Source organism: Phytophthora sojae (genome assembly GCF_000149755.1).
Source record: "Phytophthora sojae unplaced genomic scaffold PHYSOscaffold_15, whole genome shotgun sequence".
Classification (NCBI taxonomy): Eukaryota; Oomycota; class Peronosporomycetes; order Peronosporales; family Peronosporaceae; genus Phytophthora; species Phytophthora sojae.
Genome location: NW_009258129.1, coordinates 885,652 through 902,441, shown reverse-complemented (window position 1 = coordinate 902,441; position 16,790 = coordinate 885,652). Strand labels below are relative to the sequence as shown.

Here is a 16,790-nt window from a genome sequence, read left to right as displayed (position 1 = left end):
TCCTTGTGTTGCTGGTTGCTGGTAAATTGGAGCGTGTCGAAGACCTTCGCTCTGCTAGATTATGGTTTGCAGCCACCGCGCGCGTCCATCCAGCCTCTTTCCAAGCTCATGATCACGAGCAATAACGACTTCAGCGATTGCGATGCTGTATGTTTTCCTTGACGATGTTATTGTGCTTTGCAGGTATTTTGCCGACCATTTTAGTCGCTAAATATGGCAAAGCTTCACAGCTGGAACGAAGTTACGGTGGAGGTATTCCCGCAACGTGCCACTTGTCGCAGTAGGTATCGCTGTACACTCATCTAAATCAATACGTTTGCAGAAGTAGCGCACAAATCTTGAGAGCTTGTTGTACTTCCTGTGCGAGGTACATTAAAATATGCAGTTGTACAGCCGGGACTAGCCCGGGGACGCCTGTACATGTATTAAACGTGTACAGACAACGACGGATAAATCCGGCACCACTGAATGGCATTCTCCATAGTAAATGTGCCAGAATTCTCTGTCAGGAACGATAGAGATTGTACAAGGCAATGACATAAAGTACACGTAACGGAGCATAAAGTACACACAAATTTAAAGAAAGTCCTTAAAACCATATGGAATACAAATGTCAAGTGTAAATCCCGAAGTTGATTGGCTATCTGAATTACTTATTGTAAAAAGTACAACATATGTGTGCCGGGTTTTGCGTTGCCTTATTTATCTGTACACGTGCCTGTCCTCCTCGTGGGTGATGAGTCCGGGTCGCCAGTGTACCAACTTTGCACCACAAACAACCTTCTTTGGGACAATGGCAATCTAAAAAAGACGAGAACAACCACAACAGCTGGAAAGTAATCGTCAACAACCACTTTTCCGGTCACTAGCAACCTGCACATTCTAACTGTACTTTCTCAAGCATCGTACCGGTACCGGTAGCCAGATTGTCAGTTCCCAAGCTTGATCTGTTGCTCTGCCTCATTGCCAGAGCTGTTAATACCGGTACCTTACCGGCCATTCGCAACCCAGGTTGTATTTCTAGAAATCGCCACCTCTGATTGGCCAGCTGCATGGTATCGACCAGGATTGTTGCTTTGCAACTCAACTCCTATACAATCTGCAAGTCACGGTAGCAAAACGACGCCGTATGGGAGACAGTACACAAAACACAAGTGAATTCGTTTATGCAGGGTTGTAAAGCGTTTATCACCGTGGCAAGCCGTGGCACCGCCTACGGCGGCCTGGAGCTTTCCATGGCTGGTCGAACCAGCTCATACTGTCGTACCTGCACGTAGTAGGAGGTCACGTCGGAGCCGAAGGCCTGTTATGGCGGCGGGGCTACCCGTAGATCTAGCTCCGCACCCTCCTGGTGCTGCTGCACAACCCGTACGATTTCATGCAGGCTACCTCTACCACTTCCTCATCTACGGCTACTAGGTAGGATCAGAGGCACACTCTATCCAGCTCTCACTGAGATGAGAGAACGCAAGCAAACTGTGTCATCATTTCAGACATCTTCACACAAATAAAAGCCAGCCCGCCAGACCTACCGCACAGTAGCAATCTGCGTGAAATGGAAGCCGTCCCGCGGCTACAGACTCATGAAATCGGTATGGAAGGACCCCGCAGCAGTACTGCGTGCACGCGTGAGCTGTTGCCGCTCTGTTGAAGAAAGTTAAGGCGTTCAAGGAGTACAAGGCCGTGACCAGTTCTCGCGATCGGTACTGCACCTACGAGAGCGACGCCAGTGTATTGCAAAGAGGTTCTCGCAGTCAGTACTACATGCACAAGAGTTATTCAGCTCATTTCACAGCGCGTTGCTCATAAAGCAACCTCAAAGGGCTGCAGCAAAGTGACACATTACCTGGTACTCCATTTTTAACCAATGAGATGACGGTTGCAAAGCTGGTTGCTGAACTGGCTGGTATTTCTACAGTATTTCAAAGCACGGCAACCATACAAAACGTTGACCGCAGAGATGACCAGCGCTAACGTGTAGGTGGCTCAGCTTAAACCCCTTGATTCACAATAACTCGCGCGAGTTAATCTGAATTTCTTGATTCACAATAACTCGCGCGTGTTAATCTGACGCTCAGACTTTCAAATATTCGAATTTCATAACCTTGGTGTAATCTACACGAGAATACTGTCGGCCAACAGCTCCCCACACAACACAACAAGCCAGTACCTTTCGAGAGTTTGCGGAGAACCTAGCTGCAGCTGTCCCCACTTCAGATGTCTCCAAACCACACCTGGACGAAGTTAGCCGAGTTCCAAGGCGAAGATGCGTTAGTCAAGTTTCGCTGGTAGCGATTTTGCTGTTCTGCCATATTTTGGGTGGTGTATGATTTGCCCCGGGGACCACTCGATGGCTGAGCGGCGCCTTCGCTGTCAGAGTCCAGACTGCAAAGGAACTGTTAAATGTGCAACGCTCTGGAAAGTGCATGAGTGCCCGACTTCGAAGCGATGGATTGCGTACACAAATGGCCAGCCACACGCGCGTGAAGACATAGCGTGTTCGTTACCTCCTCGCGCCAAGGTGACACGTGAAATGCGCGACTACATCCAGCGAATGGACGAAAACGCGGTACCACCACGCTTAATCTGGAGCAACATGCTTCGTGCACCTGAAATACCGACTCCAGTGCTTGGGTTTCCGACGTGCCCTCAAGTTCTGCGTAGTGTCAAGTACAATCAATGGCTGCAGGGGTCTAAAAACGCTATTGTCAGGACGAAGGAGTTAGTGAAGGCGAAGGCCTTCGTTGCTGGAGTGGATCCCGACACCGCGTTTGTGTTTGGAAATCGTGAAGATGAGCACGGCTTCCCTTTTGTTGGGAACGGGGAAGATGATGAACCGTTGATACTTGGAATCACGAGCTTGAAGCTAACGCAAAACATCAGTTCGCTACAGGATCGCGAAGCATTTCTCATTTTTCACTGGGACGCTACTTTCAAGCTGAGCGACATCGGTTACCCTGTTGTTACGTGCGGTTTCACTGATCGCCACCGAAGCTACCACCTAGCCGCGCTTTTCATTATTAGCCAAAGGACCCGACGCGAATATTACGAATCGATTGGAGCTTTCGCACGAATTTTCAGGACCCACATGAAAAGACCACTTCGAGTTGACGTGATAATGGGCGACGCCGAAGAGGCCCAATTGAACGGACTGCGGGATGTTGCAGAATGTGCAACCTGTCCGTACCTGATGTGTTTCTTCCACGTGATGTACAATGTACGCAAGCGAGTGCGACACTTACCAGATTCGGTGCGAGCTATGGTGTATCGTGGTATTCTTGACATGCACTACACACTCAACCAAACCGAATTTTGGGAGGTGTGGGGGCGTGTATCTCAAGAGTGGCAATGCGATAGAAGGTTGCACGTCTTTTTGACATATTTCGCGGCACAATGGATTCATAGCCGCTTCTGGAGATGGCAGATTTATCACTCTCCAGGGGGGTACGCTACAACCAACAACCCATGTGAAGTGTTTAATGTCAGCATCAAGCGCTATACGCAGCGCAAGGCAGCGGATACGCGCCGTTTGTTGATGAAGCTACTGACGATTGCAGAAGATTATTCGCTGTGTGTACCACCTCCCATGGCATCTGGACCAAACGCCCCGCCTCAAGGTGCAAAGCAGCTGGCCCGAACGTTAGTGTCGACCAACCGAGTCGTCGTTTACGCTACGACCGAGAAGTCGGTTGTTCGCGTGCTGTATCATTGCGGTGATCATTTAGAAGACCGCCCCGAACTGTCTGACCTTGACGAGTTGGAGGCCCCCAGCAACGTCAAAACTCCTGTCATCATATCGCCCGAGTGTTTAACAGATGCAGAAAAGGCTACCGCTGCCTAGTTCTATCAGGAAGCTGTGAAATGGTCTGTACGCCGCGCGCACCACGTTGGCATGCCACGAGGCGGGTGGGCGGTGCACCTGAGTACGTTTGAGTGCTCATGTCTTTTCTATAAGAAGTTCCTGTCTTGTGCCCACATAATCTGTGGACGTGCGGCTTACGGACTCAGCGTGCCTGGAGTTAATGGGTCCAATTTAAGATTCAAGGATAGGCGTGTGCGCCAGAAGCGTCCACAAGTGAGCAGTGCGGCTACAGTACATGTAGATGATTCAGCTACCGGTTTACTGCTGGCAGCCAACGAAGTGTCGCTGCATGGCAATCACACCGGGTCCGATCTCAGGAGGCATGCGCATAACTTCCCAGCTCAAAGTCTTGGTGTGGTTGGGTTCGATATTGGCTTCGCGCCTGGTTTCAACCTTTGTCCGCGAGATCACACCAGATACACAGCATATGCCTACAGACCAACTGGTTACACGGCGACTTTACCAGACCGGGTGGCTTTCCAGCTCGATCCACAGCATTTCCACCCTCTCTATCCGCCGATTGCACAGCCAAGTCCTGCAGCTCCCTCATATTCATTTCAGACTGGTTTGGCGACTTGGCAAGAAACATTTACCAGTTCTGGGCCATATGTATGGTCTACGTCAACCACATCTGAGCATTTGCCACCTCCAACCGAGCCCGTCCCCATCAGACGCCATATTGGCCGTCCCCCCTGGCCACGGCGGCCCTCGACATGCAATTTTTGTTAGATTAGTTCCTGGCAAGAGGCTACCTGCGTGTCTATACGAATATTACATCTTTTACGACTGAAGTACTTCTCAAAAGGTCGGTAATGTTGAAATGGAGGCTGGTTGTTGCCACCGATACCATGTAGTTGTTTCCTGGACCTTGCTTATATCGCAAGATCTACAAACATCTACGTCACAAAGCGATATAATTGATGACTCACATAGTATGTATTCGAATGCCACTCTGTAGGTGTTTCTGGTTTTGTGGGTAGAACAATCAGGCTCGCGTAACGAAACCACTTTCGAGCTCTCCCGGAATCTATCTTGATTTCTCAACAGCGTTTTCCGTGTTAATAATTTAGAATTCATCGGCTTGGAAGCACCTGCTAACTATTAGCACTTGGTGCCGCCAACGCAACATGGTCACTATGTGCTACTCTCCATATATCAAAATGGAGGTTTCCATTGAGTTATATAAAGCCCACATGTGTAGTTTGGATCATCCCTTGACTTAGTTCGTGCTCGGCACTTGTCGCTTCGCGCTTGTCCTGTTCAGGCGTCAATAAGTCTTGGGCCTCGCTGCTGTCATCCTGTACAAGCAACCCCCTACTAGCTACAATGGACGGAAAGGCAACTTGGCTGAGTAGGCGTTCGTGTTAACCGGATAAGCTCACGACCACTGCTCAAGTATAAGCGTATCGCCACAAATGCGGGCTTAGGGAATGTAAGCACTGCAGTTCGAACCTCATACAGCCCCCCTGGCCTGCTGTAGGTCGGTTACGCACTACTTCATACTAACCTCAAAGTGCTGGATTCAGAATAACTCACGCGAGTAAATCTGAAATGCTGGATTCAGAATAACTCACGCGAGTAAATCTGAAATGCTGGATTCAGAATAACTCGCGCGAGTTAATTTGATATTTACTCTTGATCTGATTAAATCTGATACCTAAAATGATTGGCCATATACGGCTGACTATCATTCGAGAATTCCCCCTCCCTTCCCCCCTTTTCCGAATGAAGAGGCGGGTGTGTGTGAATCGCACTGAGAAGGAGAAGCTTGCGCTTCTTAGGCGCTGGAAAGTAGATAACCCAGATTGGACTCTAGAAGAAGCCGCTGTCGAGCTTGAGGTCAAGGAATCGACTTTGAGAGGCTGGGTGAAACGCTACTGGGATGTTTGTGACAAAGAGGTTGGCTCAGATCGCAAGCGCAACGAAGGCGGAGGACGCAAACACAAGATGAAGCCGGACGAATGGAGAGTAATCGAATACCTTCATGAGCTTATGGAGGACAACTGGACGTTTGACGATGTGATGTTTTATTGCCGGAGCCTGGAAGAGTTCAACTCGGATTTTGATATTCCAGCGTCCCAAGTAACATGGGTAAAACGGTTTATCCAACGCTACACAGCACGTGTACCCCCTGACGATGGCGGTGTACCCTCTACTGACGGCGGTGCAACCTCTGGTGGTGGCGGTGTAACCCGTGGCGATGACAGTGAGCACGAGGAGAATGGAGGTGCTGGAGGCGTAACCCCTGGTGTCGACAGTGAGCGTGGTCAAAATGATGGAGTAACCACTAGTGATGATGGTGTAACCCCTCGTGATGGCGGCGTAACCCCTGGTGTCGACAGTGAGCGTGGTCAAAATGATGGAGTAACCCCCGGTGACGGCGCTGTACCCTTCGATGGCTGTGGAGATGAAGACAGCGATGAAGACAGCTACGATAGCGCTGGATCGGATGAAAGCGATAGCAGTAGCGAGAGTATGGACTGTAACGAGTCCGAAGAGAGCGAGTATGAGGTGCCTACAGCTGCTAAGAAGACTTCTTTGCCTCGGAGGCAGTCTGCTACCAGGTCGCGGAAGCAGAAGCCAATATTGGAGTGGACGCGTGGTGATGATACGAGCTGGATCTATCGCGAGTACCTGGACAGCCTAATGCCGCATCAGACTTTGACAGAGTCCGCCGTTGATTATTTTGTGCATGGTTTCATGCCTCGGGAGAATGGCTTGATTTTTTGCCGCGGAACTTCTTTTTTTCCGAACGATGCAAGCCGTGAAAAGAACGAAGGAGAAAGCTGCAAGGGACGAGCGCCTCGCTGGTCACATAGGGAAATTTGACTGGGTATCGTGCCGGTTTGTTATTCTTCCAGTCAACGGTAATAGTCACTGGAGCTTTCTTGCGGTTGAGAATCCCCTGCAGGGGGGCATCATTCGGCTGTATCACGTTAATTCTGCTACAGAAGCGCATGACACGGCAAACGTGTTTTCCTTGATGCAGTGGTGGTTGGCGAAAGAGCGGGTCCCAGAAACAGCTTCGGTGGGGTCGGTTAAATGGAGTTTTCACGCCTCCCCTACCAAGCCTCAGCAGCAAAACTCTGTTGATTGTGGAATTTATCTGCTCTACTTCATCGAAAAGATATCCACAGCGATTATGAAAGATCGCCCGCATACGCTACGTGGATCAATGGATAAGTTGCGCTCCGACAAATTCAATGTCGAAAACTACCGTGCGCTTCTACATCAGCGTATTATCCGCGCGGCCAACGTAGCAAATAAGAAGAGTAAAATCCTATAAATATAAGTACCATGGCATCCTAATTACATTTCTTGCGCAGGTGTTACATGTACCTGCGCGCGCATGCTCTCAATAATATTGTTGTCTCGCTCAGAGCGAGTCGCTCTAGCTTTTGACCAGTCCATTTCCCAGAGCGAGTCGCTCTGTATGTAGCTACCGACCTGTCCATTTCCCAATCGTCGATCGTGCTATGGTTGCTCGTGCCCGTTTGGTGTGGTTGCTGTTGTACAAATCTGAGGTTGTTATCGTCCTTTACTCGTGGGTGATCATCATCGACAGCTGCTTGCCGTGTCCTTCCGCCTTCTTCTGCACGCTCTAAGAGCGTGTTCGCTACTAGCGAATCGCTAGGTAGCTGGAGATGGAGATGGCCTCTCATCAACTCTATTTCTTGTCTTTTGATTGGTCAAAATAGTTTAGTTCACAACGTGACAACTGGAGAATTACCCCGTCTCCTTCTCCAGCTCCCAGAGGTGGAGAAGGAGAAAGTAGCTGGAGATTGAGGCAGTTCAGCCGCACACACAATGGACGAAGAGGAAGCTGTACTGGTTGCTACATGCTCAGCTGTCGCACAGGTTGCAGTCCTCCTATCAGGAGAATCCGACGATGCGCCGCGAGGCCCTAAGGAACAGATTCGTACCGTGACCTCATGCTACAGTCAGCCACGTATGCAAGTTGGTTTGGAATCTTCGCTGCACCAAGCCGACTTTCCTACGGATTGCTGGTTTACTACGAGATCAAGGTGTTCTGTTTGCTGCTGCCAAAGTACGGCAGCATAGCTTTGAGAAGAAAGTTGCAGCCGCGCTTTACTTTTTACAAAATCAATTAGAAATCCTACACGTTATCATAGATGGCCTTGTACTTTACCTTTGACTTGCACTGGTGGGGTTTCACCTCGAGACCCGAGACTAGATACGTTTCTGCGGAGACTAACATCCAGGCGGCGGCAAGCTGTTTCGCGCTTCTGGTGCCCTGAAAACGATGCTTGAGCGTGTCAAAACGAGCCCGCAGCAAGGCATCAGCTGCTGCAGTCGTCCACGCAAAGGAGGTTTGCTTCGTGGCGATAGACGTTTCACCAGTATTGGTCTTTTTCTTCTGATTCCGTTTGAGTAGTGGCCGGTGTCGCATACACAGTCTGGGCAAGAGCAACATCAGAGGCAGGTATGTCCAAACTGGCAGCAGTCAGCACGAGGTCGCCACTGGCTGACGGGAACGGAGGCGCAGCTCTCGGGGCAGCTTGGTCCATCTTGCCACGCGTCCGGTGTCTCGGGCACAGTGTTCCCGGCCGACGAAGAAACAGCAAAGTATAGCGAGTCGTTGCAGTTGCACTGTGATTGGCTAATGTTACCTAGATGCGCTCTGTTGTAGCGAACAAGCTGGAGATGGAGATGCACCAGCTCCCTGCAGATATCCATCTCCAGCTGCGTAGCGAACACGCTCTAAGAGTTAGACACATACACACCGCCCTCCAGGAAGTCCCTGGTATTGAGCATCGTGAACAAGTCGGAAAAACCGGTGGGCTTCAATGGAGCGATGGGGCAGAAGCAGCCATCCTGTTGCAGTCGGCGCACCTTCCGACAACAGGTAGGAGCAGTCGCTACCAGTGAGTCGACCAAGTGCAGTTTACAGTAGTTCTCTTCAACCTAAATTGATATGCATCGTCTTCGAACCCGGAAAAGCTTCGAGCTGATATCAGTGGCACTAAAGTTGTTGTGGACAACTTCAAGGGTACCTCTACGAAGCTCTGGTTCCCGAGAAGTGCGACGTCAAGCTTTCCTTGAACCTTCATCTGACATTCCCTTCTTTCTTCGTTGTACCGCTTCAGACTGTCTCGAAATGATCGATGACTTGGGCACGTCTGAATCAGACGTCGATGATTTCGTTATGGCCTACCGTAACATGTGTTGAGTCAACACGTGCGCGTTATACCGATGTAGTGTTGTGTGACTCACGAGATGATCGAGACAGTTTTTACCTTTGAAACATGGTCAATGGCCGACTCATCAGACAATGCCTTCAGCTGCATGAGGGACCCCCAGCATCAAAGAGCACCTCCGGTGCCAGGAAGACCCAGGAAACCAGGGCGCCAGCGATCCAGATACAGCGTCCGGCCGCTCAGCTTCTCCACAGTTGACTTCCACGTGGCTTTCCCACAGGCAGCGACGTCGATTTCGTCGATCTTGTCGCCTCCAGACATAATGTTGACCGTCACGTTCTTGGTGTCGGTGCTCTGGAAGTTGATGATCACCTGGCCGTCGCCCTTCTTGGTCCAGGACATGGTGCTGTTCATGAACGCCTTCTGGGTCATGTTGAGCCCCAGCGTGTCCGGGTGCGTGCCATCGTCGATCTCGCCCATGAACTGCGTCGGGCCGCAGATGGACTGGAAGTACTCGGAGATGAAACTCGAGACGCCGCTCATGTCGAAGCCCGTGACGACCCAGAAGTTGAGGCCCTGGTTCACCACCTTGTACGCGTACTCCATGGCCTTGTAGGACGTGCCATTGTCGCTCTTGCCCGTTGTGATGAGGTCGTTGATGACGACACCGAAGGTCTTGCGCAGCTTGTCGCGCGTGGTGTAGGCCGTCTTCTCGTCGGACTGGGACATCAGTAGCTCCATGCAGTTGCTGGTCACCGTGGCGATGTCCGTCTTGACGATGTCCGTTGACGCGCAGCTTGTCCTTGGTAATGCCGGGGTTCTGCTCCCTCAAGGCCTCGACGGTCGACCACGTGCGCTCCATGAGGCCTTGCAGGTCGTGGCCGCACGTCGAGTTGGACCTGAGAGCGTCCTTGAGGTATCCGATCTCGCCCTTGGTGATCTCCCAACTCGTAATGAGGCTGTCGTCGTGGGCCAGAACCTGGGACAGAATGAACTGCGAAGTGGCCATGATGCAGTCCGCCAGCCACCATTGGCGGGTTGTTTTTCCGCCCATACACAGCTTGATCGTAATAGGCAGTTCAACCACCACAGCGTTCGACTGATAGAGCAGCGCCATGATCTTGTCTTGAGACGCCTCGGGGTCCCCAGCTTTAATGGAGCGGATGTAGCGGTTAAGTGCCCGGAGCTCACCCACAATCATGCAGGAGCACATGACGGCGGTCCGCACGCCCTTGGCCATTTCCGAGAACTTGCCGAACCAGTTGTCCATGACGCCGTTGATGCCGACGTTGAACACGGAACCGACCTTGTAGAGCACCTCGCGTCCGCAGTCGTCGTTCTGGCGGATGCACTCCATGCCGCACTCCACCGGGTACTCAATGGGGCATTCGGCCCACGTGTTGGTCTTCTCGTTGCGGTCGTAGTTCGAGGGGCATTTCTTCATAACGTGCGCCTCACGCCAGCATGCGCTGTCGCCTTGGACGGAGCGAGGTCCCACCCAGTTGCGGTACACCAGCACGACGGAGCTCTTAGCAGTGAGGGGCGTTGCAAGCTCGTTTGATGCGCCGGAGCCAACGGTGACGGTAGCCGAAGAATTCGAAGATGCACTCGACGACACTGAGATGGAGACGTCTGCCACCGAAGACTCACGGGACGACCGCAATGTCCTTGCAGAGCCGAAGGACGGCCGTGACGATCCAGGCGACAGCATCTTGAAGGCTTCAGCAAATGAGACGGAACCAGAACCCGATGCAGAGGCCGAGGCGGACAGCGCCTCGATGATCTCAGCAACAGACCCGGAGGGTCATTACTTTCTACGAGCCCTGGGGAGAGCCGGGCTCCTGGGCTCTTGGGTGAACCCAAAACGTCGCGAGCTCGGGCTCCTGGGCTCTTGAGTTCAATAGGTTAAGTGAAAGGAGCCCTCCAGAACTGTGAGCCCTCATTATGGGCTCCCCCCTCACCTGTGTTAACTATCTCGCTGATGATTGGCCGTCATTGAAGTATCTACACGTTCTAACCTGAAAAGGCATAGGAAAGAGGGCTCCTCCTTGAGGGGAAGGAAGGACGATCGGCGACGCTGGGGTGACCTCGGAGCGGCTGTACACATATGAGCGGCGCGAGATCTTCTAGTGTGGTGATCTTTGAGCTCGATCTTCTAGCGTGGCGCATCGATCACGCGAAGTTGCTCGCCTTAAGTCTAGGTAAAATTGACCAATCAGATATTACTATGAAGAGCCCGTCATAGATTTGAGGCTAAATCTGGGGACGAACCAGGGCTCCTTGATCTCGTACTTACCACGAGGGAGCCCATTTTGTGCGACTTTTGGCTCTCGTATTAGGGGGAGCCCACTTTTGAAGTTGACGGGCTCGGGCTCGTAGAAGGTGTGATGCAGTCATTACTTTACAGTTAGCCAGGTTTCGTTCATCCCAGGATACACGTCGTGCACTATATCGCGCACTTTTGACTGGCTGGTACTGTACGAGCTTGTTGAGTGCCCCGCCGTCTTGCTCTCACTTCTCATTTTGCGAAGCTCCCAATAGCTGTACCAAGAATCTCCCAGGGCAGCAGCTATGTTTGCCCAACGCATTGTGTTGCTGGCTGTCATTTTCCTTTTCTGGGAGATCAATGCTGCCGTAGCCCGCCGACAAGCCGACCAAGTCACCGACGCGAGCCCGAACCTCCGCGCAGCCGATCAAAACCAAGCTGCGTTGGAGCGGCTGCTGTGGTCCTACGACTCGAGAGACGAAGAGAGGAGATGTGGCTGGTCTGCAAAAGAGCTCGACGAACTTTTCCAGAAGCTAGACATTGCGACTGGAAGGCTTGACGACAACAGCTCCGCCGCCTCAAAGTGGTTCACAGCCATTGCCAAGTACAGAAAAGCGAAGAAGGCAAACTTCTGGTATCCGGATGACTTCATTTACGCGAAGTTGCGGGAGACACACTCGGAAGCAGATATAGCGGTGCTTTGCCAAAAACTCATGAACACCTCGAAGGCGAAGAAGGTCGCGAAGACCCTGCAGCATCACCTGTTTCAGGCATGGAATAACCGAGGTATGAGGTTGGAAGACGTCGCAGACATGTTGGGCGTTCTTGTTTCGACGGCGAACTCCGTGCGATCTGGCATTCTGGTGGACTATCAGCTGAAACTTACCGGAGAGGCCGTCACCCGCGTTCGTCATGGATAAAAAGACAACAGTAGAACAGCTCCAACGTATTACAGTACTGCCCCATCAGCATTACGTGAACAAGCTAAGCCGCGCCATGATCATGGCCCATGAAGCAATGTTTACGAGTTTGTGATAATTTGCAATTATTCGTAATATAACTACATGTATTATTGTGCCTTGCATGCCTTCTGTCTAAACAACGACGTAATTCGTTGTTTTAGCAAATCACGGTGATTAGCCCATCATTGAGTTAGGAGGCTAACGTTGAGTTATGCTCACTTTCGTTGAATGGCTGGAGTAAATCCGACAATACTACGACCCTGACATTCTAATTCTAACTCACTCGCTTTGTCTGATTGCTTTCTACATGTAGTCGATGATTGACATGCGTTGGCGATCTATCATACTGAACTACATCTACAATATTGAAGAACATCTCTGTCTTTATATCGAGGAGCTGCAAGCAGCTTTAAAGTCAGCGTTTCTTGCACATCCAAACATTTCTAGTAGAAATTTTCTACTGCTACTATATGCCGTGCTCTGAACTTCGAGCTTGGTTTAACGCGCAAGGCCACGACGAAGAGAGCGAAGAAGAAAACGTCCCCGCCGAAATCGGTGCTTACTATTATGCAAGGAGTTGGCGCCATTCTATTGGGACCTTATCAGTTTGTTTTCTTGCAGCGACAACCGATTTATTCTTGCAGTGGCAACCGCTCCGTTCTTGCTCTGCGTTGTGCTTGGTACTGGCGGTTGATTAGCTTAACTTTAACTTAGAGTTAGGCTGCGAGATATGAACACCGGGAAGGATTTGCTCGTTGGTTTAGAGCCCTTAATCGCATGCCAAAGTTCGTGCAAAGCACAATACGAAGTAGTACAGTGCTACATATATTACGCAGTACTTCGAACTAACCTCGGATCTTCTTTTGTGGGTCACGAGTAAGCAGAGAAGATGGGAGCTCTCCACGACAAAGTTGGTGAAAGCGTTCGTTGTCGACACGCAACGGAATACAAATCTACGGGCTTGTGTATTCACATGTCAATGAGTGATCGCGAAGCCTACCGAATGCCCGACAGTTTTATGCTGCACAATCCGCCACCGACTCATTTACTGCCATCTTCCAAGAAACGCACTCCGCCTACCGACTTGCTGTCCGCCAGGGCCCCAAACCTTTCCAGCGCAGGCCCCGTTCCGCCACCCGTGACTTTTCGACCGCTGCGCTCATGTCCTCGACTTCGGATGAAGAGATGCTGTAACTGTTGCTGGCTGAATCAATTGAGGCTTAAGCCTGACCAGGCGAGTCTTCTTCCATTGAGCCAGATGAGTCGCCGGCATCGCTAGACGCCTCATCGGCACTCAAGCTCGGGTCGAACTCACCGTCGTACGCGTCCTTAGCGCTCAACATCGGGTATTGGTAAACCTCCGGTATCGTCCAGCTAAATGCCGCCTCGTCCTCAAGGCACGTCTTGTTCAGCTTGGTCAAGTCGCCATCGTGCTGCACGAAAGAGGAAAGGACGTACATACGACAAGCTGGCTCGTTATTTCTGTCGATGAGACTGCCACCGGACGCGTACTTGAAGGTGACGAGCTCCTTCTTCTGGCCGTCAAGAGCCTTCAACAAGGCCTGTGCATACTTCGGAGACGATATCGGATCCAGTCCATCGCTCATAAGCAACACGTTGGCTTTCTCGGGGATTTTGGCGGCCTTGTTCCAGTACTCGTCGCGCTCGTAAATGATGCCGTTCCCTTTGTAGTTGCCGACCTTGAGCTTGTTGCACGTTGGCGACTTTTCCTTAGAGAACGCGCAGTACGAGGGTACATCCTTGTACGCCAGCAAGCTGTTCATACTCGTACCTTCGAAGCGTGTCCTGAGCTCCTGAGCGGAGGGTGAAGGCGCTTCCCATATCTCCGAGAAGTCCACGAGCATATCCAGCACGATGGATCCGGAGCCTATATCCTTGGCGGTGGGGTTAAAGACCCGGTTAACGGTCTCAATGACATTGGTCAAAACGGCGACGTCCTTCTTCGCGCAACGGAACAATCGGTATACGATTGGCGGGATGACCGTTCGCAATTCCATGTCTGTAAGTAGTGCACCCAGCAGATAGCGAAGCACAAACGATGGCGGGTCCTCGTCCTGGCCGCTTTGCACACTTCTCAGCAACTTGGCACACGTCGCTTTCGGATTCTTGTCGAGTTTCATCATCAATTGTTGCAGCGTGGCCTTAAGTCCGTTCTTCTTGAAGCGCGCGTTGCACGAGCTGTCTTCTGAGCACAAAGCCATGAACGAGTCGGCAACCTCATCGAACGCGCCATCTACATCCGATAGGCTGTAGAAGTTATCCAGCGACGTCGTGGTGACCCTGTCCAGAACGTACCCCGTCACCTCCGGAGGATTGAGATGCATCACGCGCTCCACCCAGATCGTACCGTAGCTCACTCCGTACAAGGTCGTACTGAAATCGTTGCCATACTTCGAGATGAAAGTCGTCAGGTCCATGGCAGCGCTGGTGGTCGAGAAGGCCGCGAGGTCCCCGTACTTCTCCTCGAGTTCCTTTGCACATGCAGGGACCAGTTCCAGATCCAGATCGACCACGCTTGACGACTTGGCTTGGGCCGCACACTTCAAGGGCGTACTCTGTCCAGCCCCGCGGTAGTCCATCGTGTACACGTTCGCCTCGCCCTTCAGTTGGTTATACAGTATCAGCATCGGAATGTCCACTGGAACACAACCGCCCACAGCAAGTGTTAGTCCTTGAAATCATCACGTGCTCCAACGGTCTTGCAGTACTTACGCAGAGAGTCCCAGTAGTACGGGCCACCCTGAACAAGCCACACGTTTGGAGCTACATCGGGTTGTCGGTTCGCAGCGGGAATTCGCCTCACGAATACATCAACTGTCGAGATGGCCGAGTCGGGCGTTTCGCAGATCCCGGGGTGGCACAGCGGCGCAGCGTACATGGTGCATTCCGCCTTATTATCCCTGGAACTACCGTCAATGGATTTGTCACTTGTGAGGGGGCAAGGTGTCCAGGTTAGGTTAGTTGCCGCAGACACTTGTCCGAGAGCCAACGCCAAGGCGATGGCAGGGTAGAGCAGCATGGCAGAGGCCAGGTTTATTCCTTGTGTTGCTGGTTGCTGGTAAATTGGAGCGTGTCGAAGACCTTCGCTCTGCTAGATTATGGTTTGCAGCCACCGCGCGCGTCCATCCAGCCTCTTTCCAAGCTCATGATCACGAGCAATAACGACTTCAGCGATTGCGATGCTGTATGTTTTCCTTGACGATGTTATTGTGCTTTGCAGTTATTTTGCCGACCATTTTAGACGCTAAATATGGCAAAGCTTCACAGCTGGAACGAAGTTACGGTGGAGGTATTCCCGCAACGTGCCACTTGTCGCAGTAGGTATCGCTGTACACTCATCTAAATTAATACGTTTGCAGAAGTAGCGCGCAAATCTTGAGAGCTTGTTGTACTTCCTGTGCGAGGTACATTAAAATATGCAGTTGTACAGCCGGGACTAGCCCGGGGACGCCTGTACATGTATTAAACGTGTACAGACAACGACGGATAAATCCGGCACCACTGAATGGCATTCTCCATAGTAAATGTGCCAGAATTCTCTGTCAGGAACGATAGAGATTGTACAAGGCAATGACATAAAGTACACGTAACGGAGCATAAAGTACACACAAATTTAAAGAAAGTCCTTAAAACCATATGGAATACAAATGTCAAGTGTAAATCCCGAAGTTGATTGGCTATCTGAATTACTTATTGTAAAAAGTACAACATATGTGTGCCGGGTTTTGCGTTGCCTTATTTATCTGTACACGTGCCTGTCCTCCTCGTGGGTGATGAGTCCGGGTCGCCAGTGTACCAACTTTGCACCACAAACAACCTTCTTTGGGACAATGGCAATCTAAAAAAGACGAGAACAACCACAACAGCTGGAAAGTAATCGTCAACAACCACTTTTCCGGTCACTAGCAACCTGCACATTCTAACTGTACTTTCTCAAGCATCGTACCGGTACCGGTAGCCAGATTGTCAGTTCCCAAGCTTGATCTGTTGCTCTGCCTCATTGCCAGAGCTGTTAATACCGGTACCTTACCGGCCATTCGCAACCCAGGTTGTATTTCTAGAAATCGCCACCTCTGATTGGCCAGCTGCATGGTATCGACCAGGATTGTTGCTTGTACTGTAGCCAAATGGTACGGTATCGCTTGCAACTTCGGTTGCGCACACGGTAGCAAGTATTAGTCTGTTTTGCAACTCAACTCCTATACAATCTGCAAGTCACGGTAGCAAAACGACGCCGTATGGGAGACAGTATACAAAACACAAGTGAATTCGTTTATGCAGGGTTGCAAAGCGTTTATCACCGTGGCAAGCCGTGGCACCGCCTACGGCGGCCTGGAGCTTTCCATGGCTGGTCGAACCAGCTCATACTGTCGTACCTGCACGTAGTAGGAGGTCACGTCGGAGCCGAAGGCCTGTTATGGCGGCGGGGCTACCCGTAGAGCTAGCTCCGCACCCTCCTGGTGCTGCTGCACAACCCGTACGATTTCATGCAGGCTACCTCTACCACTTCCTCATCTACG

General features: G+C 51.3%; 8 protein-coding genes across 8 annotated transcripts; 6 read left to right on the top strand and 2 right to left on the bottom strand.

Moving 5' to 3' along the window:
• Positions 1-2,350: 2,350 nt before the first annotated feature.
• PHYSODRAFT_415507 (hypothetical protein) lies at positions 2,351-2,707 on the top strand (the record flags this gene model as incomplete). The annotated part of the gene is made up of 1 exon (XM_009540538.1): positions 2,351-2,707. A coding segment is annotated over one exon (357 nt), but the record flags the coding sequence as incomplete, so codon positions are not given.
• Positions 2,708-2,734: 27 nt separating this feature from the next.
• PHYSODRAFT_414902 (hypothetical protein) lies at positions 2,735-3,481 on the top strand (the record flags this gene model as incomplete). The annotated part of the gene is made up of 1 exon (XM_009540537.1): positions 2,735-3,481. A coding segment is annotated over one exon (747 nt), but the record flags the coding sequence as incomplete, so codon positions are not given.
• Positions 3,482-3,844: 363 nt separating this feature from the next.
• PHYSODRAFT_464028 (hypothetical protein) lies at positions 3,845-4,069 on the top strand (the record flags this gene model as incomplete). The annotated part of the gene is made up of 1 exon (XM_009540536.1): positions 3,845-4,069. A coding segment is annotated over one exon (225 nt), but the record flags the coding sequence as incomplete, so codon positions are not given.
• Positions 4,070-5,587: 1,518 nt separating this feature from the next.
• PHYSODRAFT_342156 (hypothetical protein) lies at positions 5,588-6,468 on the top strand (the record flags this gene model as incomplete). Its single annotated transcript, XM_009540535.1, has 2 exons — positions 5,588-6,335; positions 6,416-6,468. The coding sequence occupies 2 exons, from the start codon at positions 5,588-5,590 to the stop codon at positions 6,466-6,468; spliced, it is 801 nt and encodes a 266-aa protein (XP_009538830.1).
• Positions 6,469-6,617: 149 nt separating this feature from the next.
• Positions 6,618-7,148, top strand: PHYSODRAFT_532604 (hypothetical protein; the record flags this gene model as incomplete). The annotated part of the gene is made up of 2 exons (XM_009540534.1): positions 6,618-6,853; positions 6,911-7,148. 2 exons carry the CDS (start codon positions 6,618-6,620, stop codon positions 7,146-7,148), a joined length of 474 nt encoding a protein of 157 aa, XP_009538829.1.
• Positions 7,149-9,186: 2,038 nt separating this feature from the next.
• On the bottom strand, positions 9,187-10,732 carry PHYSODRAFT_342155 (hypothetical protein; the record flags this gene model as incomplete). The annotated part of the gene is made up of 2 exons (XM_009540533.1): positions 9,187-9,741; positions 9,812-10,732. The coding sequence occupies 2 exons, from the start codon at positions 10,730-10,732 to the stop codon at positions 9,187-9,189; spliced, it is 1,476 nt and encodes a 491-aa protein (XP_009538828.1).
• An 860-nt stretch (positions 10,733-11,592) lies between these two features.
• On the top strand, positions 11,593-12,207 carry PHYSODRAFT_289208 (hypothetical protein; the record flags this gene model as incomplete). Its single annotated transcript, XM_009540532.1, has 1 exon — positions 11,593-12,207. The coding sequence occupies one exon, from the start codon at positions 11,593-11,595 to the stop codon at positions 12,205-12,207; it is 615 nt and encodes a 204-aa protein (XP_009538827.1).
• Positions 12,208-13,469: 1,262 nt separating this feature from the next.
• On the bottom strand, positions 13,470-15,148 carry PHYSODRAFT_342153 (hypothetical protein; the record flags this gene model as incomplete). Its single annotated transcript, XM_009540531.1, has 2 exons — positions 13,470-14,908; positions 14,983-15,148. 2 exons carry the CDS (start codon positions 15,146-15,148, stop codon positions 13,470-13,472), a joined length of 1,605 nt encoding a protein of 534 aa, XP_009538826.1.
• Between the last annotated feature and the right edge of the window lie 1,642 nt (positions 15,149-16,790).